The sequence below is a fragment of the Pongo abelii genome, chromosome 8, assembly GCF_028885655.2.
Source record: "Pongo abelii isolate AG06213 chromosome 8, NHGRI_mPonAbe1-v2.0_pri, whole genome shotgun sequence".
NCBI lineage: Eukaryota > Metazoa > Chordata > Mammalia > Primates > Hominidae > Pongo > Pongo abelii.
In genome coordinates, this window is record NC_071993.2 from 100,378,239 (window position 1) to 100,400,862 (window position 22,624).

A 22,624-nucleotide genomic window follows, 5' to 3' on the forward strand; every position below is an offset into this window, starting at 1 on the left:
GGTCAAGCTTTCTAAAGTGACAGGGACTGAGAAGTGAAGGTTTTAGAGAAAGAGGAGGCCAAGCAACCTTGGTGATCAAAAGACTTTTAAGAAAAGGAAAGATTAATATTCACCTTTATGTTGTGGTGATGCTAAACTGTTCCATATCTCCCAGATGTTCATTAAAGTTGCTATATAAACAAAGGAAAATCCAAGCACTTCTGAGGTCTAAATAGTTTTACTTCCTATAGCTATCATACAAGAACGATTCAAAGTGCCAATTGTTGCCAATGTCATGTCATTCATGGATATGTCAGTGATTCTTCCTTGCTGTGGACAGCAGCCGACATTCAGTTATTTTTCTGGAATAGACACCTCAGCTTGCTACTTGCTGGGCTGATCTAAGATGCTCTGAAGATTCGCTAGGGACTTATGAGCTACTAATGCTCAGGGATTTAGTGTCCTGAAGAACTCTTTAATCCTCTGCTTCCTGAATCCCACCCTAAGCCAGGGCCTTCTGTCACATCCCAAGAGTTACAGGCAGTTTGAAAGCTCTGCTTTCTGCTTGACCTTTGGAAGTCCTATGAGGGACCATTTATGGTTTCCTCAGTAATTTCCACCAGGATGTATTTCCTTCTCATCACTCTGCCTCAGGTAGTGCTCTGAAGGTCGTCCTTTCTGAACAAACGCAGCAAAGCAAGCCACATCATGGGTGAGATCAACCAAGATGCCGTGGAGAAATACCTGGAGGAGAACCCTCAGTTTGCCAAGGAGTACTTTGAGAGGAAGTTGCGGGTGGAGGTGCTGGGAGAAATCTTCAAGAACAGCCAGGTGCCAGTCCAGTCCAGCATGTCCTTCTCTGAGCTGACCCAGGTGGAGGAGTCGGCCCTGTGCTTGGAGCTGCTGTGGACCGTGCAGGAGGAGGGGGGCACCCCAGAGCAGGGGGTTCACAGGGCCCTGCAGAGGCTGGCCCACCTGCTCCAGGCTGACCGCTGCAGCATGTTCCTGTGCCGGTCCCGGAACGGCATACCTGAGGTGGCCTCTAGGTTGCTGGATGTCACCCCCACCTCCAAGTTTGAGGACAACCTGGTGGGCCCTGACAAAGAAGTTGTGTTTCCATTGGACATTGGGATAGTGGGTTGGGCTGCTCACACGAAGAAAACTCATAATGTCCCAGATGTGAAAAAGGTAGGTGGCCTTATGACAGTGGGGCAGAGGTCTTGGCAGGATCAGGGAGGAACAAATGGGAAAGAGAGATAGTGCTATCCTTGTGGCATTAGTGTGGCAATAACCGGGGGAATGTGGGTGGCAGGGAATAGGATCACCCAGGCCTAGTGTTGCCAAATTTAGCAAATGAAATTTCAACTTGCCCAGTTGAACTTGAATTTCAGATAAACAATGAATTATTATTTTTTGAAGTATAAGTATGTTCCATGTAAAGTTTGGCATTTTATCAGGTGATCCTACCTGGACCTGGTGCATTCCACACCCCCTCCCTTACGCCTCCTCCAGTCCTCTGGGGGGACTTTCCTTCTCAGCAACACCAGCAAAACAAACCACCCCACTAGGGAGATGGGCCAACGTGCCCAGATGCCAAGACTTGTGAACTGCTCCCCATGCCTCTCATTCACAGTCCTTTGAAAACATTCAGGTTTTTTGGATGGATTTGCTAGTAAATCAATTCTTTCATCTATTGACCAAATGTGCAAAAAGAAAAAATGATGCCATTTGAAAGTTCAGATGTTCAAATTTGGAATTCATTACATATGTGAATTTAGGTGATGGTTAAGTGCAACTGACCACTCCCACTGCTCCATAACCCAGATCTTTCAAGAATGAATTCCAATCACGTAAATGGGACATTTGGACCCTCTTGAAGACCAACAGCATACTGCACAAATACAAGGCATTGAGATGCCCCTTATAGGAATAGAAAAACTTTATTCTTATCATTAGTGTACATGTTCATTTTTAAACAATTATAAGATACAAATAAACCAAAGGAGGAAATGCTAATCACCCATCATCCCTCCCCTCAGCAATAATCAAGGATACCAGCTTGGAGATTCTCCTGGCAGCTCCTTCTCTACACATGTGGTCCATTATTACAGTTTACCATTAACAAAAAGGGAAAAGTGGATTATGATGGAACAGTGTTGAATGGGAACAACCTGTGAAATGCTTTCTGTGCAGGGGTGAATAGGGCAGCTGGAGAGGCAGGAGGATAATCTCCTAAATGCCTCCTGAAGCTGATTATAGGGGGAGGGTCACACAGACCCAAGAGGTGTGGAAGTCATCAAACATGAGCGACTCTCTGCAAACAACCACAGAACACCACTCAGGTGCAAGGGTTACCATGGGGCCTGGTAGGGCCTTCAGTCCTGAATAATTCCTCCTTTCAGTGAGTTTAAACTGGGTTAAGTTTGTTTTTGAACCTGACTGCAGCTGCTTCAGGTGTCTAAATGGATGCGCGTCCTTAGGGCAAAGTTCTCTAGACAACGAACTGGAAGGCAATGTCTGCACATCTTGAGGTTTTTCTCATGGGAATATGCTCCTTGAGGGTCCCCAACTGAGCCCATCCCTACTAGTACATCAAACTTGAAAAAGTGACATTCAGCAATTTTTTGAAAGGCTTTTAAAGAAGAGATGGGTAAAATGATTTCTGCTGTTATACTTTGATGAGCCCAGTTCTCTGTGGTGAGAAGGAAATAAGAGCATGGAGCTGCTTGGAGGTGGTTTTGGTCTGCGGCTGTCCATGGTGAGCATCACGGCATGGATGGAGCACTTCATCTGGGAGTGGGGAGTCTCTCCTCTCTTCTCTGGAGGGCTCCTGGCTGTTCTGGGTGGGACACAGAGAAATGTGTGTTGAAGACAGATACAGTTCTGTGCTCACGGGAAAGACAGAGACCTCATTGGTTCTTCATTTCAACTGCTTCTTCACATTTTTTCTCTCTAGAGTGGGAATTTCCAACTCTGGCTGTACATTAAAACCATATTAAGCTGTATGCAGTGGCTCACGCCTGTAATCCCAGCACTTTGGGAGACCAAGGCGGGTGGATGGCTTAAGCCCAGGAGTTCGAGACCAGCCTGGCCAACATAGGAAACCCCCGTCTCTACCAAAAATACAAAAATAAGCCAGACATGGTGGTGTGTGCCTGGAGTTCCCAGCTACTTGGAAGGTTGAGATGGGAGGATGGCTTGAGCCTGGGAGGCCAAGGCTGCAGTGAGCTGTGTTCACACACTGCACTCCAGCCTGGGTGACAGAATGAAACCCTGTCTCAAAAAACAAACACAATCCACAAAACCATATTGGTGGCTTTATTGTTACAGTGGACTCTCAAAGATTAGAATTCAGGCATTAGTATTTTTATTTTACTATTTATTTATTTTTGAGACAGTCTTGATCCATCACCCAGGCTGGAGTGCGATGGCTCTATCTTGGCTCACTGCAACCTCTGCCTCCCGGGTTCAAGCAATTATCCTGCCTCAGCATCCTGTGTAGCTGGGACTACAGAGGTGCGCCACTATGCCTGGCTAATTTTTGTATTTTTAGTAGAAACGGGGTTTTGCCATGTTGGCCAGGCTGGTACTGAACTCCTGACCTCAGGTGATCCACTCGCCTTGGACTTTCAAAGTGCTGGAATTACAGGCGTGAGCCACTGCGCCCCGCCGAGGCATTGGTATTTTTAAAAAGCTCCCCCAGCTACTTCTAATATGCAGCCAATGTTGAAAACCACTGGTCTCTTGGGTAAGCAGATACAGGAGGAGGAAGTGAATTTCAAATCAACTGTGGAATAGTAGAGATGGAAGGGGCTTTTGAAGCCTTTAGCCCAACTCTGTCCTATGGAGGACAGGAAGTTGAGGCCATAGGAGTTGTATCTCCCCCAGGTCCATGGTGTGTGTCTGTGGATGAGAAGGGTTGGAACGGAGGTAGCTGAGTATGTGTCCAGTGCTGTTTGCCTACCTCACACCCTGCGGTTTCACATGCTTTAGCCGCTGCAGTAAGATTTGCAATGGGAAAGGAAGTAGGAACCAATGTTTCAAATGAAATATCTGATTAATTCTTCCTCTTTTCATTGCACTTGACAATTTAAACAACGTTCTCTGACAAGGATCATACTTTTATTTCCAGCCTACGTAGTAGGAATCGTTCAAAGTTAGGTAGACAGGAAGTGGCAGATCTGGGGCAATAACTCAGGTCTTGGAGGCCTCCCTCTTTCTACCACATCCCTGACCACACACAACTTTCCTCTGGCTAGCAGTGCGGGCGCAGGTGAGGGAAAGACTTCTCACACCTAGACAAAGGTACAGAACTACATACTCCCAACCTTGGAGGGTCCATGAAGGTAACAGGGAAGCCACTGGTATAGGGAGAGGGCTGTGGCATCAGACAGAACTGGGTGAAGATCCATGTCTGTGACTTAGTAACTGTGTGATGGAGTTTCTACCCCTAAGAAATGGAGATAAGCAAATGTACAGATTAAATGCATATAAAGGACCTGACTCATAGTAGATGCTCAATAAATGATAGCTGTGATAATATTGTCATTATGCCAGTAGGCGTTTAGGAGCTGGATATGGTTGGCCAAAGAAGCATCAATGATTATTGCCTGTATTAAAACAAGTTGAAGGCAGGAAGACTTTTTTTCTGAGACGGAGTCTCGCTCTGTCACGAGGCTGGAGTGCAATGGCACGATCTCGGCTCACTGCAACCTCTGCTTCCCAAGTTCGAGCCATTCTCCTGCCTCAGCCTCCCCAGTAGCTGGGATTACAGGCATGCACCACCATGCCCAGCTAATTTTTGTATTTTTAGTAGAGACAGGGTTTCACCATGTTGGCCAGGCTGGTCTTGAACTCCTGACCTCGTGATCTGCCCACATAGGCCTCCCAAAGTGCTGAGAGGAAGACTTTTAACAACAGGAAACTGAGAGATATCCTCTTTAAGTCGTTTTTTTCTCTATTTGGAAAGCTGTCCATAAACTATGGGTGATCCTGATTCTGACTGTGGTTTAGAAGTCCTCCTTCCTCTCTCTTCCTTTCCTCCTCTACTTCTGCTTTGGATCTCAGGGGTTAAGGATGTTTAATCAGGATTTAGCAATACTGACATCTGATAAGGGATCAGGCCTCCTGTTGCTCTAAACAATGTTCTCCAGCTGCCTTCAAGGGCTTCTCTAAAGAACCATCAAGGGACACACGCAGGATTTATGCAAAGAAACTTCGCTAAGGATTTTTTGAGCTAGTGAAAATAAAACACAAAAACCCCTCCCCCATCCCCATCCTGTAACTTGATGGCTGGTTTATCTAGGGCTTTCAGATGCAATAATAAGCAAGTATTAAATTTTGAAACTTACAAGCCATTTTCTCAAAACAGTCCATTGAACTTAAGAACATTTCCTTGTGTTTAGAATCTGGAATAAAATGGCATTAAGTTTGAAGCTGCAGAGTGAAATGTGTTTTCAAAGAAGTGCTGCCAGCTAAGCGCGGTGGCTTACACCTGTAATCTCAGCACTTTGGGAGGCTGAGGTGGGTGGATCACCTGAAGCCAGGAGTTTGTGACCAGCCTGGCCAACACAGCGAAAACCTGTCCCTACTAAAAATACAAAAATTAGCCAGGTGTGGTGGCAGGTGCCTGTAATCCTAGCTACTTGGGAGGCTGAGGGAGGAGAATCGCTTGAACCTGGAAGGTGAAGCCTGCAGTGATCAGAGATCACGCCATTGCACTCTAGCCTGGGCAACAAGAGCGAAACTCTGTCTCAAAAAAAAAGACAAAAAGAAGTCCTGGCTAACTTCACCCCATGGTGCACGTTTCTGATATTTCGATGATTCCTTTAGTGCCCAGGCTGTGTAAATGAAGGTGATGTGATCTGCATGGATGACAGGGTGGAAGGGAAACAATGGGAGCGGGCCTACACAAGCAGTGAATTAAGAGAAAGAATCTAAAACTGCAGACACTTTGGTCTGAGGGTGAAGATGCTATGGGGAAACAGAGAGAAGTAACAGATAAAGTGGATAGAAAAGAAATGTGGTTCTTGGTGGCATGAGTGAGGGAGTATGCTGGCCTTCTGGAGGAAGGGTGCTCCGCGGTATGGGAGGCCTACATCCAGCTACGGGCATCTGATTTCTTCAGTGATTTGAATTGGCTAGAAAAATTAAAACTAGAAGCAAAATGGTAATTGCAAAAGAACTACTTCTCATTCAGGAAAGCCTAGAAAAGTACTAAGTTCCTCTTCCTAGTACTTACTGAATACTATGTGCCAGACACTTTTTTTTTCTAAGTGCTCAGCCTATACTATGTTATTCTATCTTCACATCAGGAATTCTAGGCAGTAGATGGAAGCATTACCCCTATTTTCAGATTAGAAAACGAGGACACAGAAGGTAAGTAACACGCCCAGGACCATACAGCTAGTACACTGGGACCCAGTTTCAGCCAAGAAAGTCTGACCCCAATACCTTCCTTGACTTTATGCAACGCTGATGCCTCAAGAGTTGGTTTGTGTGTTTCCACTCTGGGAAAGGTATAGAAGAGATCTGGAGTGAGGGGCTGCCTTTATCCCCTTTACATCACACATTTCCTCTGAGAGCAGTACCATTTCTGGTGATCCTCCACAGGAGTGATTCCCCATTGGGTTGAGCCTAAGAATTACCTGGGCCACGTAAAAGTGCAGGTTCCACTGTAGGAGATTAGGATTCAGTGCATCTGCTGCATTAATCTGCAGGTGATTCTGAGGCATGTCTCAGGACTGCTAATCTCATTTGAGCTCCGTGAGTTCTACCGGCCAACCAGCCCTTGTTCCCTGGTGGAAACTCTGGCCTGGAAATGACACACCCAGAAAATTCTCACATTTTTTTTCTATTGGAAACCAGACAGAATCCAGTTTCCAAGGTTTGTGCTGCTTTTAGAAGCACTGCCAACACAGGGAAATGAAAATAATACAACTGTGGAAGGAATACCGCACTAATTTTGGCCAACGAGTCTCAGAGTTCAGGCTGAAAGTTCAGTTCTAATTGAAGAAGTCCTAGGTTCAAAGGGAAGAATGTCATGACCTAAGGAAGGCTGGGTCTAAACCCACCGTGAGTGGCTATTCTCTGAAATGATAGCTAATAAGATAATTGCCTTCCTTGACCTTTTTCTCAAGTCCTTCCATTTGTGCGCTTCTCTAGACTCATTACTCAGCCTTTGCTATGGCCAGTGGATTAGAATCATCTCTCGATCTACTCTATGAGGTCTGAATCTGGGAAGATCCACTTTCCTCTCTCCCAGAGAAAGAAAAAAAAATAGGAATGGAAGACATAAGCTTGGTAGAACATTAAAAACCTGATAAGCATCTGATGCTGGCAAGAGGGTAGTCCTTGATCCTTTCACACAGGGTCAGTGGAAGTTAGAATGTGAACCTTTCTTTTTCTTTTTCTTTTTTTTTTAGAGACAGAGTTTTGCTCTTGTTGCCCAGGCTGGAGTACAATGGCACGATCTCGGCTTACTGCGACTCTCCTGCCTCAGCCTCCTGAGTAGCGGGGATTACAGGGGTGTGCCACAACACTTGGCTAGTTTTTGTATTTTAGTAGAGACAGGGTTTCATCATGTTGGCCAGGCTGATCTCGAACTCCTGGCCTCAGGAGATCTGCCTGCCTCAGCCTCCCAAAGTACTGGGATTACAGGCGTGAACCACCCCGCCCAGCCTCAGAATGTGAACCTTTCATCAAAGTAATCTATGTAAAGAAAAACTGTATGTTCCTTTGGATCCAGCGAAAGGGATTTCCTTTTTTGGGAATCTGTCACATAAAAGTAAAAGCAAGAAGGATTAGTGCAGTATTGTTGGTAGTGGGGAAAACTATAAACAGGCAAAATCAGTAGAGGACAGTTGAGTGGATCGTAGAGCATCCAGGGTGGAGTAGTGTGCATGGATCTAAGAGGTGAGTTCACATCCATATGCATTGGTCTTCAGGGAAGTCCCTAAGACATTGTTAAGTGATGAAACTATTACAAGCAATTAGAAAAGGAAATTTTAGAAAAAATAGAAAACTCTTTGTTCAAGCACAGAGAAAGGCATAGAAGGAGGCACACCAGCAGTTAGCACGGATTTCTTCTAATAGGCTAGATTGGAAGGAACTGGGGGCAACGATAATTTTTGCTTTATGTTATGACATATGGGTTGATGATTTCAAGTGCGTGTTTTCCCTTTGTAACGAGAGAGAAGTGCTCAATGAACTGTGTCTGTATTCCTAGCTGTGCTCTCCTTCCCTGCATGCACTTGCTGTCTATTGTAACCTCGTGCCTTCCCCTCTCTTCCTCTTAGCACCTCACTTTCCACTTGGCTGTCTCATCACCTCTTTTCTTCTGGCCCAGCCTCAGTGTTACCTAAATAGGCCATAGCTCAGGTTGGCAGCACTTATTCTGAAATGGGCAATTCCCTTCTATGCAGTCATAGGATGGCAGGTGGAGTGGGATTGTGTGCTGGGGACCACTGTACTGGAGCCCTGGTTATCTGTTGGTAGCATTTAAATGAGAGAGAATGATCTGTCATCATCCCTAGATCTACCACTCTATGATTCTGTGCCACTTTGACGAATATGTGACTGTCTCTTTCAGAACAGCCATTTTTCTGACTTCATGGACAAGCAAACTGGGTATGTCACTAAGAACCTGCTGGCAACCCCGATCGTGGTGGGCAAGGAGGTTCTTGCTGTAATCATGGCAGTTAACAAAGTAAATGCGTCTGAATTTTCCAAACAGGATGAAGAGGTAATGCTAACCCTGGGCATCTGGTTGGAGGCTCAGGAAATTTATTTATTGTATAACCAAAGAAAAGATGTCACAATCATAACTTGTTCTTCTCTGCCATCTGTAGGTCTTTTCCAAATACCTCAACTTTGTGTCTATCATCCTAAGGATTCATCACACCAGCTACATGTACAATATTGAATCCCGAAGAAGCCAGGTAAAAGGAAGGCAGCATTAGTCATTCCATGCTGACCTATTCTGACAAAGCCGCCCAGAGACAACAAATTCAGAACCCTCCTATTCCTCCTGGGGGTTTAAGCCATGTGGAGCAGATCCCCAAACTTCAGTCCCACGTGTCCTCTCATGATCTTCCTGCCACTCTCCCCACCCACACTGCCCTGCACCCCAAACTCTCCAATTGTGTGCACAACTGGCTTGGCTTTCTTCAGTCTAGATCCCAAGTGGACTTGGCATTTCTGTCTATGAGATGGTGATGACAATTATGGTACCTACTTCAGATGGTTGTTGTGACTATTAGCGATTAGCTCTCACATAAAGCTTGCAGCAATTCCTGGGTCATAGTAAACCTATTAATTTGAGGAGTGTATTATTCCTAATTCCATGAGAAAGAGGGATAAAGGGCACTATTGGTACCTAAGATAACTAGGTCTGGCCGACTCTCTGGACCTCAGTTTCCTCACCAGTACAATGCACGAGTAGAGGCTGAGAGGGAGGTCCCTTCCCATTTGAACTCTCCAGGTTACCTCCAGCTAGCTCAGGATGCGTGGAAGGAGGTATGTGGCTCTCTCCACATCAGGGCCAGCAGGAGCCAGTGGGCCACCAATACTGGATTCTCTGCCCAGGGACCATCCCTGCATCCAATTTCAGAGCACTTCCCCTTTGGAGCCAAAACATCTAGACACAGGAACCAATCATAGCTTCTCTCTCTCCATAGACCCGCAGGCTTGCAAAGGTCTACTCATCATCTCACCTAGAGGATCTGAGTAGTTTGTTGGACGTACACATGTTCAAAATCAGAATTGCACTTTCCAGTGATATGCATTTATTTTATTTGATGCACCTCATATTTTCTTGTGGCGAATGCTCTATCTCTCCATAGCATACTTTATTCTGTTTTCTTTTTGATACCTACTTTCAGATCCTTATGTGGTCAGCCAATAAAGTATTTGAAGAACTCACAGATGTTGAGCGACAGTTTCATAAAGCGCTCTACACGGTTAGAACATATCTGAACTGTGAACGATACTCCATTGGACTGCTGGACATGACCAAGGAGAAGGTTCTTATTATTCTACACATTTTATCTCATCTAACATCACCTATAAAACACACACCACAGGAAATGTGATCCTTAAAAAACAGACACACTATGTAAATAATTAGTCATGATTGATCACAAGAACAGAGGTAAAAGTTTGTGTCTTGGAGCAAAAAAGATGTAGGCTTGAATCTTGGTTTTTCCACTTCCTAGTAGTATGAGTTTTCAGCAAGTCTGTTTTTTTTTTTTTACATTAATTAATAGACTATTTTTAGAGTAGTATTGACAGAAAAATTGATTAGAAAGTACAGAGTTTGCTCTTCCCTCCCAATCTCCTCTCCCAGTTTCCCTGTTATTAACATCTTGCATTAGTGTGGTGTGATGAATCAATATTGATATATTATTATTAACTAAAGTCCATAGTTTACATGAGGGTTCATCCTTTGTGCAGTTCTCTGGGTTTTGACAAATGTGTAATGTCATATATCTGCTATTACAGTATCAGACAGACTAGTTTCAGTGCCTCAAAGCCCTCTGTGCTTCACATATTCAACCTTCCCTCACCGCTTCCAAACTCCTGGTAGCCACAATTATTTTTTTTTACTGTTTCTATAGTTTTTGCCTTTTCCAGAATGCCGTATAGTTGGAATCATATGGTAGGTAGCTTTTTCAGACTGGCTTTTCACTTTGAAATATGCATTTAAATTTCCCTCATGTCTTTTCATGACTCAGTAGCTAATTTCTTTTTATCACTGAATAATATTCCACTGTATGGCAGGTTTGTTTATCCATTCACCTGTTGAAGGGTATCTTGGTTGCTTCTAATATTTAGTGATTGTGAATAAAGCTGCTGTAACCATTGTAGGTAGGTTTATGTGTGTCTACATGTTTTCAACTCATTTGGGTAAATACCAAACAGGGCAATTGCTGGATTATATTGTAAGATGAATTAATCTTTGTAAGAAACTGGCAGACTGTCTTCCAAAGTGACTTTACTGTTTTGCATGTCTTCCAGATGCACATTCTCACCAGCGGTTGTTAATGTCAGTATTTTGGGTATTAGCAGTTGCTAATGTTAGTATTTGGGGTATCAGTTGTGGTATCTCATTGTTGTTTTAATTTTCAATTCCCCAATGACATATGATGTTGAGCATCTTCTCATATGTTTACTTGCCATCTGTATATCTTCTTAGAGAGATATCTGCTCAGATTTTTTGCCCACATTTTATTATGTTGTTTTCTTATCATTCAATTGTAAGAGTTATTTGTACATTATGGGTGCAAGTCCTTTACCAAATATGTGATTTGCAAATACTTTCTCCCAGTCTGTGGCTTATCTTTTCATTCTCCTAACAGTGTCTGCTGCAGAGCAGAGGTTTTAATTTTAATGAAGTCCAATTTATCTATATTTTTTCTTTCATGGATTGTGCTTTTGGTGTTGTATCTATGAAGTCTCATCAAACCCAAGTTCACCCAGATCTTCTATGTCATCGCCTAGAATTTTTATACTTTTGTGTTTTGCATCTAGGTGTACAATCCATTTTGAGTTATTTTTTGTGAAAGGTACAATTTCTGTTTCTAGATTCACTTTTTTTACACGTAGATGTTCAGTTGTTCCAACACAATTTGTTGAAAAGACTATCCTTTGTTCATTGCCTTTGCTCCTTTGTCCAAGTTAACTATATTTGTGAGGGTCTATTTCTGGGTTCTCTATTTTGTTTCATTGATTCATTTGTCCATTCTTTCACTAATACCACACTGTCTTGATTATTGCAGCTTTATGGCAAATCTTAAGTCAGGTAGTGTCAGCTCTTTGATTTTGTCCTTTTGTCAGCAAGTCTTTTAACCTACCTGATTCTTGGCTTCTTCATCTGTAAAATGAGGACATCTCTCTTATCAATTGTGAGAATTAGAGATTTTATATATATATATGTATATTTATATATATAAACACTATATGTACATAGTGTCTAGAATTTACATAGTAGACACTATGTGGATAATCAATATTATCTTTACCAACTTTAGGTTTTTGTATTCTAAAAAAATTTAATTAAAGTAGAAATATTGAAACATGTAGTAGTATTCACAATATAATGCCCTTGTGTCATCTTCTTTAATTCTGTTGCTACCCTTCTAGTTCAAAATAACTAATGATACCATATTATTTAAATATTTTTTCTTTTCTTTTCTTTCCTTTTTTTGAGACAAAGTCTCGGTCTGTCACCAGGCTGGAGTGCAGTGGCATGATCTTGGCTCACAGCAACCTCAGCCTCCCAGGTTCAAGCGATTCTCATGCCTCAGTAGCTGGGATTATAGGCCTGTACCACCATGTCCACTGATTTTCTGTATTTTAGTAGAGACAGGGTTTCACCATGTTGGCCAGACTGGTCTCGAACCCCTGTCCTCAAGTGATCCACTCGCCTCGGCCTCTCAAAGTGCTGGGATTACAGGCATGAGCCACCGCACCTGGCCTTATTTATATTTCTTCGTGTTCGTGTGATTGCAGGTTATTTTTTCAGAGTAATTGTTCTAAGTGGGTAAACATAGGATGAAGCACTATGAGAGCTGGGTTCTGATCTTGGTTCTGGGACTTTCTAGCTGAATATGTTGGTTAGGATTCTTTTGGCTGTAAGAAACATCAGACACGGCTAAAAGCATCTCTAACAATATGATATTTATTCTCCCACTTAACAAGGTAGGGCAGCGCTAGTACTGGTTGATTCAGAGATCAGTACCGTCATTAAAGTCCAGGTGCTTTCTCTTTCTTCCTGGCAAGGTCTCTGCTACCTGCAGCGTGTTGGTGAGGCCTCCTCTTATGGTGGAAAGATGGCTGTTGCAGCTCAAATCATGGCACATAGACATGACACAACTGGGAGGCATTTTCTCCAAATGTCACTCTCATCAGCTTTTATCTGAGGAATACCTTTTGGCAGTAGTCCCTCAGCAGACTTCTCCCCCTTCTTCATTGTCCAGAGCTGGGCCACATACTGCCCTTAAACTGATATAGGCACCTCATGTAGACCACTCGTGGGCTGTGGTCTGATGGAAAATTACCACTTGATACTCAAATCGTATCAGGTTATGCTAGCAAGGAAAAGACAGAGAATGAATGTTGGGTAAAGCAACCAACATTTGGCCACTCTGTGTGACCTTGGCCAAGCCTCTCAATCAAACCAGATTTAGCTTAATTGTCTATGAAAGAATTGCTATACATTGAGTATTTTGAACTATGTGCCAGGGTAGATGTTACATATGTATTATTCATTTAATCCTCACAACAATTCTTTAGTACAAATTCTCTTGTTATCCCTATTTTACAGATGTAAAAGGTTAAGTAATGTGTTCACGGTCAAAAATTCCTAACCAGTATCGCTGTGAATTGTAGATCTTTCAGCACTAAAATTCCAGAATTATGTAGATTAACATAAAATATACAAACACATAAAATTCATATAAGATATGATAGGTCATGGAACAGTGTGTTTAATGATACTTAAATCTAATTGCCTCCAGGAATTCTACGATGAATGGCCAATCAAGCTTGGAGAAGTAGAGCCTTATAAAGGTCCAAAGACACCTGATGGCAGGGTACGTGCAAATGTCTTCCTTGATGCCATCTGTGCATGGTGTCAGGTGCTAAAATTAAGAGGCCACAGTGCATAGAGCACTGGCCTGGGAAGACCTGGAGTAGTAGAAACAGCACTAGACAAGGAGTTTGAGGTTCTAGTCCCAGCTATGCCCCAAGCTACAGCTGATTGGCCCTTGCCTTAACTCCTTGTTGAACCTCTCCGTTTCCTTTTCTATAAAGCCAGGGCTTGGTAGACCAGTGGTTCTCAACAGGGAGGGATGCATCAGAGCCACCTGCACAACATTTTAAAGAAGTACCTGGGCCCTTCTTCAGATATGTGAGATTAGAATCTCTAAGGAAGCGTTGGGTTAGGTTTACTTTCCCCCTTGACTGCAAGCTTCATGAAGGCAGAAACCCCTGTGTCCATAGCACACAGGAAAGAGAAGGGAATGGATTGTGTCCAGGCCTCAGGTTCATCATCTGCCCCATGAAACAGAGAGAATAATTATCTAGTCCCTTCCAGCTTTGGCAGTGTAACCTCCTGTTTCTGAGGCACCTGTTCAGATAAGTCACTGATGAAAGGAGGGTACGGGTCACTATATATAATGTAAAACTGACTACAGTTGAGAAATTACGTGATTTGTTCTAGTGAAGTTATTAATGTCAGGTATTTCTGGACAACAAAAGGGATCACTTGAAAATAAAAACAGACTATCTGATGATTTGGTAGCCAAAGATCCCCCACACCCCAAAAGCTGTTTGGGGGCAATTCAACTTTTTAAAAACAAAATTTATTGAGCCTTGTGCATGTAGATAAACAGCCAATAATATTTCTGGTTTTATTATAAGTTTGTAGCCAGGATATAAGTAGTTTGATAATTTATGTTATAATATAATGTGGTTGGGAAATAAGGTTCTATTTGTAAGAGTTTTAAAGTACAAGTTCCCCAATGAAAAATGATTTCTTTGGGAAATAACATTATTCCCATAATATCCTCTTTCTTTCTTAGGAAGTCAACTTTTATAAAATCATTGATTACATTTTACATGGAAAAGAAGAGATCAAAGTGATTCCGTGAGTATTGACAGGAAGTTGCTGCCGCAGTTGCCATTGTATTTTTGCACATGTTGCATTTCTCTATATTGCAATGATTTTTTTCTTCTCTTCCCCAAGGACACCTCCTGCAGACCACTGGACACTCATTAGTGGGTTGCCAACATATGTTGCTGAAAATGGATTTGTAAGTTATTGAACAAATTCAAATTTTAAATAATATTGCAAGAAACTCTTATTAGCTAAGAGATAGATACAATTGTGAAAGCAAGAATGCATCCAATAAAAGCTAGATGGGCTGGGCGCGGTGGCTCATGCCTGCAATCCCAGCACTTTGGGAGGCTGAGGCGGGCGAATCATCTGAGGTCAGGAGTTCGAGACCAGCCTGACCAACATGGTGAAACCCCGTCTCTACTAAAAATACAAAATTAGCTGGGCGTCGTGGCACATGCCTGTAATCCCAGCTACTTGGGAGGCTGAGGCAAAAGAATTACTTGAACCCAGGAGGTGGAGATTGCAGTGAGCCGAGATCGCGCCATTGCACTCCAGCCTGGACAACAAAGTGAAACTCCGCAAAAAAAAAAAAAAAAAAAAGCTAGATGATCACTTCCTTTGGCATAGGACAAAGGAGAGAAGAATCTTGACGGTCAAATGTAGGTTAACTGGAGACTTCTGAACTCTACACAGAAATATTTAGTCAGCATGAGAAAGGTTCCTCCATCCCTCAATTTCTTATTCTGTAGCCACACACATTTCAGATATCCTTTGGAATCCAATGACTATGATTTAATGACTGGGTTTAATTCTATCTCAAGTACATCAGTCAATTTCTTAAAGCATAAATGTGGGGGATGGGGAGGGGATGGTGTGGGATGCGGAACTTTTCAATATTGAGTTAAAAGCTTGGGCCTCTAAGGTCTTGACCCACCTGTAAATGTTCTTATAACATTTAGAACATAATGTTCTTCAAAGAAAGGACTAAAACAGATAATTGCTGATGAAAAGTTCAAAAAAGAAGAATAAGCTGCTTTTTGCCTCTTCAAAAACACAGTTGAAGGGTGCTCAGCCCATCAAATGATGTAATTTATTCAAGTTAGATCATGAAATTAATGCATGGCATGAAAGATTCCTTAAATTCTTAGGCTATATATGCTTATAAAAACTTTGAAAGATTCTCACATTTTCTTTGTAAGAGTACTACAAAAATAGTAGACATGGTTCATTCAATTATTCTCAGAAAGCACTTACCTTGGGGCCAAGAGGCAGGCAGAGTTTGGTGAGGTGGAGATTTAAGGAGGGAGCCCACTTAGATCTTGTCAGATTGTTAGTTTTTTAGGACTTTTATGAGCAAGTTGTTAAACTGTTGGCAGCTTGAAATCTCCCATGGCAGGGGAATTGGGACCATGGAAATTGGCAACTGATACAAGCCAAGGATTTCCCCAATTCCCAGCCAGGAGAGCTGATTTCCCCAGCACCCATTCTGGAGCTCACAGTTCTAGTTCCATCCCATAGATTTAAACAAATCACTTAATCTCTTTAGGCTTCCATTTCTTCATTTTTTTTTTTTTTTAAAGTATGAACTTAATTGCTAAGATCCCTTCTGGCTTTAAAATGCTATGATTGCTGGGCGTGGTGGCTCATGCCTGTAATCCTAGCACTTTGGGAGGCCAAGGCAGGTGGATCGCCTGAGGTCAAGAGTTCGAGACCAGCCTGGCCAACATGGTGAAACCTCGTCTTTACTAAAAATACAAAAATTAGCTGGGCTTGGTGGCGGGTGCCTGTAATCCCAGCTACTTGGGAGGCTGAGGCAGGAGAATTGCTTGAACCCAGGAGGTGGAGGTTGCAGTGAGCCAAGATCGCACCATTGCACTCCAGCCTGGGGAACAAAGCAAAAACTCCGTCTCAAAAAATATAAAAAATAAAATCAAATAAAATGCTATGATTTTAATTATCTCTTGGAAAGACATGGTCTTTTATTAAGATCCATTTGTGATTATGACCCAAGGTACAGAAAACTTAAAATGATCCAAAATGGAGTGATTTCTTGTCCTTATAGATGTGAGCAATAGTCTGTGAATTCCACTAAGTAAAGTGATATCTCCCACTGAATCCTTACTTTGGTGTAACTAAAAACTTATCTGGCTGTTTCCTCCTGCCTCTTAACCACCATCTTCTAACCCAAATCTCACTTTAGGAAGAAGGAAAAAAAAGCAATCCTAGCTCTGCTGCTCGTACTGGCTGTAGCAGAGCTAGGATTTCTCAGCTTTCTCCTCTCCTTGGCCTGAGCAGCCTGTTGCTTTGAATTTGAAGGGAATTCCCTGGAGTCTGGGGAAGTGGGAAGGGGCAGAGACGGTACCACATGTCCTCCAGTGATTTAATTAGCAGCAGGAAAGCCATCTTGAATGAGTTGTTAGCAGCTGTGGCCTAGCTGAGGTCCATTTGCCTGCAAGTAGTCAAGAGCCATGTACGAAATCCTCACTCCCAATGCGTTCTTTCTTATTCTGCTTAGAGGGCTCCACCACACAATGTTTCAGAATGTTTGTCTCCTCTTGCCTTCCAGATCTGTAACATGATGAATGCCCCTGCGGATGAATACTTCACGTTTCAGGTAACTGCACTCTGGGTCAGGCCTCACCTCTCTGGGCTGGGGTAGGGGGGTGGATGCTCTCGCCTCTCCTCCACCCCCAGAGTCCGCCTGATGCTCAGGTGTGGCCACAGGCACACACAGGTCCATCTCCCACTCACCCTGGCTGGGCCAGCAAGTAGCAGATTCTTCAGTGAAGGAAGAAAAGAAAGATAAGACAGAAGGCCAGGGAGGGGACCTGCCACTCCTCCATTTGCTTACACTCCTGGTCATTTAGGGCAGTGGTCCCCAACCTTTTTGGCACCAGGGACCGGTTTCGTGGGAGACAATTTTTCCACAGAATGAGGGTGGGGTGGGAGATGGTTTTGGGATGAAACTTCCACCTCAGATCATCAGGCATTAGTTAGATTCTCATAAGGACTGCACAACCCAGATCCCTCACATGCACAGTTCACAATGGGATTCACACTCCTATGAGAATCTAATGCTGCTGATGATCTGACAGGAGGCGGAGCTCAGACAGTCATGTGAGCAATGGGGAGTGACTATAAATACAGATGAAGTTTCACTAGAGTGCCCACTGCTCTCCTCCTGCTGTATAACCTGCTGGTTCCTAACAGGCCATGGGCCAGTACTGGTTTGCAGTCCAGGGGTTGGGGATCCCTGATCTAAGGGCTCAACAGTGCCTGGCACAGTATTCATGCTCAATAAATGTTCTCTGCATGCATGATTGGCTGGCTACATCCTACATCCTGAATCCTGCTCTCCTGGTGGTTTTCTCAGCAGCACTTCCCTGCAGCTTATTGCAACTGTTCTCAGGAAAATCAACAATTCTGATTGAGTCCTTAGAGCTGCTCCTGCTGTTAGACTCGGTTGTATCCTTCCTTCTCCACTGTGCAGAGACCCACTGCCTAGGCAATCTGCCTCCACTCACCACCAGATGCTCCCAGGAATCAGCTTCTGTATGTGCTACTCTAGCTGACCCACTTTTCCCCATCAGGGCTTCCTGCTGGAACCTGGCTGCAGACCTGAGTTGATCCCTCCCCGCCCCCCGAGTTCATCCAGCCCACCAGAAGGGCCAGCCTGTCGTCTTCACCACCCCCTCCCCAACTGTCACCCCCTACCTGTCATCTCTGCCACTCCCCTCTCTACCTGCCCATCCCTCCTCACCTGTCATCTCTGCCACCCACTCCCCACCTGTCACCTCCTCCCAACCTGACTGTTAGAGATAAACCGGCATTTGGCTCCACAGCCTTTTATTTTCTGCCTCTGGGCACTTGTTCTCTGTCCTGTATTTAAAAAAACATCCCCTTAGAGCCCTGATCTCAGTCAGAAATAGAGACTGCCCTCCCCAGTGGGTACCGTTGGGGTCTGTTTTTCTGTCTCTCTCACATGCAGAGCCCCATCTCTGCCTTTTAGGAAAAGACAGCCTTCCCCAGGCTGCAGCGTGCCTCCTTAGCTGCAGAACCACACCACACCTTGGGGAAAGCTGTACACACTTGCTTTGTTACGTGCATCTGCCTGCTCCTCCCTTTGCTGATTGACATGGAAAACATGTAAACACCATATGGCTGCTCTAGCTCCTTCCTCCTTGCAACTGAAGCTTATTTATGACCATGCTGTGCCCAGGCCTGATCCCTATATTTATGGCAGGTGGATGTCAGAATAGGATGCATGCCAGCAAAAGGGGGACAATGATTTTCTAGAGTCTGAACCTTAAGCAGTCATTGTCTAAACAGGGAGTGGGAATGGAGCTGGCCCAGGAGAACGCAGGCTGCTCTGAAATGTGAGGCCCTTTCTCTCATGCTCCACTGCAGCTGCTGCTCTGATGTGCTCTGATGGACTGGGCAGAGAGGAGGCCTGGGGCCTCCCTGGGGCCTTGGGGAGTCCCCAGTGTGGGATAAACCTCCAGGCCACAGGGATTTCCCAGTTCCCTGGGAAACATCAGTGTGGTGCCCATGAAAATGTGCTTCTCAGATCTCCACCTGTGGGACGTGTAGCTGTGCAATGGCTGCTGGCCTGAAATCCATGGTCACATCTGCACTGAGGCCACACGCTCCACAGGCCACTCCCAATTGGTAACTGAGTGTGGCAGGGACAGGAAAGCAAGCCTACTCCTGGAAGACAGCCAGATCCCCTGCCAGGCAGCTTTGGCCCCAGGAATGCCTAACAGCTCTGCAAACAGTTTCAGAACATCGCGGTGGTCTAAGGGGCTCCCCTCAATCTTCCATCCTTCCGTTTCTCCTTTGCAAAGGGTCGGGACTGTATCTCTGTCTGATGTCTCTCTCAGCACCTCCAGCCTCCCTCCCCACTGCTCCTCAATGGCATCACCTGTGCATCATTCCGCAGAGCGGACTAGGACGGGTGGCCACCCTCCCCAAACCACCACCCTCCTTTTGTGCTCCGTCTTCTGATTCTGTCCCTCCCTGCTCAGGCCCCACCCTGATTCTTACGATTCCTTTTCGCACCTGAGAAGTTTGATAGAAAAGCCAATGATATAAAAAGAACTGCCGTCAGAGCAAACCTGCAAAGGCAGTGGTTCTCAGACTGTGTTTCTTGGGGGCATAATGGATTCATTTCCTATTGCTGCTGTCACGAATTGCCACTGAGTGGTTTAAAACCACACAAAATGTATTATCTCACAGTTCTGGAGGTCAGAATTCCAAAATGAGTCTTCTTGGGCTAAAATCACGGCGCTGGTGGGACTCTTGCTTTCTGGAGGCTCTGGGGATAATTCATCTCCTTGCCTTTTCCAGCTTCTCAGGGCCGCCCGCCTTCCTTGCCTGGTGACCCTTCCCCTGGCGGAGCCAGCAGCACCATCACTCTGACCTTGCTTTTGTCATCATAGCTCCTTCTCCCATTCTGATTCTAACCTCTTTTCTACTTTTAAGGATCCTTGTAATTACACTGGGTCCACCTGGAACATCCAGGCTAATTTCCCCATCTTAAGGCCAGCTAATTAGCAACCATCATTCTATCTGCAACCTTAGTTCCCCTGTGTTGTGTAAGATAATATATTCACAGGTTCCAGAGATTAGGATATAGACATCTTTGGGGGCCATTGTTCTGCCTGCCATAGTGTTCCTTGAAGTGGACTAAGGGGTCTTCCTTTAACATCAATTAAAGTGGTCCCAATTCACAGGAGGAAAATTGCATAGAATTTCCTCAGTTTTTTGTCCTACTAATTTTTCTTAAACTTTAGGTTCCTTCTGTCACTTGTCTGTCAACAAGCTCTAGCTAATGGCAAAACAAACGAATATGAACTAGTAGCAAATGAATATTTCCTGAAACACTGAGAAGCAGTCAGCAAAGCTTATTTTGGAAGCTTTGACAAGTACACATGAAGTTCTTTCACACGCATGTGATATATTTTCTATTACTGATTTTGTCCTTGGTCCGTATGATGGCATAAGTACATAAATATTTCTCATTGTTTTCCAAAGATGCAGGCTTTGCAAGCACTATGCACTGCATCTTTTTTCTAAAGCTTTGACCATCAGGACACAGACGTTGAGGTTTGGTTCCTCTGCTTTTCATTCCATGTATAATGACTACATAGAGTAGTAACAAGTTACTTAGATTGAGCACTTATTACATGCTCAGTCTAAATGCTAAATTGTGGTTCAGGCTATAAGTGCAGTTGGAATTCCAAAACAGAAAAATTCTTTATGAGTTAGAAAAATTAGAAAGGCTTCATGGGAGAGCCAAGACTTAACAGGGGCCTGTAAGGATGACTAAGTAAGCCAAGGGAGGTCTTCAAGAACAAATAATGTGGTGTGTTGAGTGCTTGCCTATCTTTGCCTTAGCTACATACTGTGCAAATGCTACATCATGGTTCTCATACTTCAGAAGGCATCAGAATTACCTGGGAAGCTTATTGAAGATGCATGCCCAGGCCGGGCATAGTGACTCACACCTGTAATCCCAGCACTTTGGGAGGCTGAGGCGGGCAGATCACTTGAGGTCAGGAGTTCAAGATCAACCTGGCCAACATGGTAAAACCTCATCTTTACTAAAAATACAAAAGTTAGCCAGGCGTGGTGGTGCATGCTTGTAATCCCAGCTACTCGTGAGGCTGAGGCAGGACAATCAGTTGAACCTGGGAGGCAGAGGTTGCAGTGAGCCAAGATTATGCTGTTGTACTCCAGCCTGTGTGACATAGTGAGACCCTGTCTCAAAAAAAAAAAAAAAAAAATGAAACAAGCTAAAACAAATCTGTTACACATGGTCCTTGGACCACACTTTGAAAAACACTCCTAAACTTTTGTGCCTGCATCCCTCCGCTAGACCCTAAGCATCTTGCGGGCAAGACCTGTGATTTATTCTTTGTACCTTCAGCAACTTCCCCAGTTCCTGGCATACCATAGAGGCTTGACAAATGTTTACTCAACTCAACACACCACAGAATGAAAGACTATCTTCATGGATCAGTCAGAAAAACAAAAACCACACTAGTATTTCAACAGGAGAATTTTATTTAAGGAATTAGCTAAGCAGGTGTTAGAGGATAGAAAAAGTGTAAAGGCAACAGTGAGGTAACATAGTGGTAAGAAGCACTTCCCATCCCTTGGGCTTGGGAAAGAAAGGGAAAAGGTTAGAATTGTCAGAAAACAGACACTTGGTTCTAGTTCACTCTATTGGATGTGCTAGAGTACATATAATGGCTGTATGGTCCTAGCCATGTTCTAACACAAAGTAGGAATTGCACATCTAACACCAAAAGATTATTCTTTCTTTTTTTTTTTGAGATGGAATTTCTCTCTGCTGCCCAGTCTGGAGTGCAGTGGCACGATCTCGGCTCACTGCAGCCTCTGCCTCCTGGGTTCAAGCAATTCTCCTGCCTCAGCCTCCCGAGTAGCTGGGATTACAGGTGCCCACCATCACACCTGGCTAATTTTTGTATTTTTAGTAGAGATGGGGTTTCACCATGTTGACCAGGCTGGTCTCGAGCTCCTGACCTTAGGTGATCTGCTTCCCAAAGTGCTGGGATTACAGGCTCCAGCCACTGTGCCCAGCCTTTTTCTTTAAATTAAAAATAAACTAAGTGACAGGTGGTTGGGTGGTAGCTAGAAGGGAGGAGTACAGGAGAGTCTAGTAGTGATGAAATAGTGTTGTATCTAGATTCTAACGGTGGTTGAAAATCTACACAAGGGATAAATTTGCATAAAACTATATGTACACACACACATATATGTGCAAAAGTAACTGCATACAAATCTTGGTAAAATCCAAATCAGCTCTGTATCGTACAATGTCTGTTTTCTGGTTTTGATATTGTACTATAGTTACACAAGACAGTAGAAAATGTACTATAGTTGTCTAACCATCGTTACCATTGTGTGAAACTGGGTGAAGCGTACCAGAAATCTCTCTGTACATTTCTTTTGTAATATCCTGTGAATCTATGATTATTTCAAAATAAAAAGGCAAAAAAA

General features: G+C 43.8%; 1 protein-coding gene across 1 annotated transcript in view; it reads left to right on the forward strand.

Moving 5' to 3' along the window:
• Positions 1 to 687: 687 nt before the first annotated feature.
• PDE6C (phosphodiesterase 6C) overlaps positions 688 to 22,624 on the forward strand; it is a 52,665-nt gene continuing 30,728 nt past the window's right edge. The window contains exons 1-8 of the mRNA XM_024253860.3: positions 688 to 1,167; positions 8,570 to 8,722; positions 8,829 to 8,918; positions 9,861 to 10,001; positions 13,497 to 13,571; positions 14,562 to 14,626; positions 14,726 to 14,792; positions 17,166 to 17,213. Coding sequence (XP_024109628.3) covers positions 688 to 1,167; positions 8,570 to 8,722; positions 8,829 to 8,918; positions 9,861 to 10,001; positions 13,497 to 13,571; positions 14,562 to 14,626; positions 14,726 to 14,792; positions 17,166 to 17,213 — 1,119 coding nt within the window. The remainder of the gene's footprint in view (positions 1,168 to 8,569; positions 8,723 to 8,828; positions 8,919 to 9,860; positions 10,002 to 13,496; positions 13,572 to 14,561; positions 14,627 to 14,725; positions 14,793 to 17,165; positions 17,214 to 22,624) is intronic.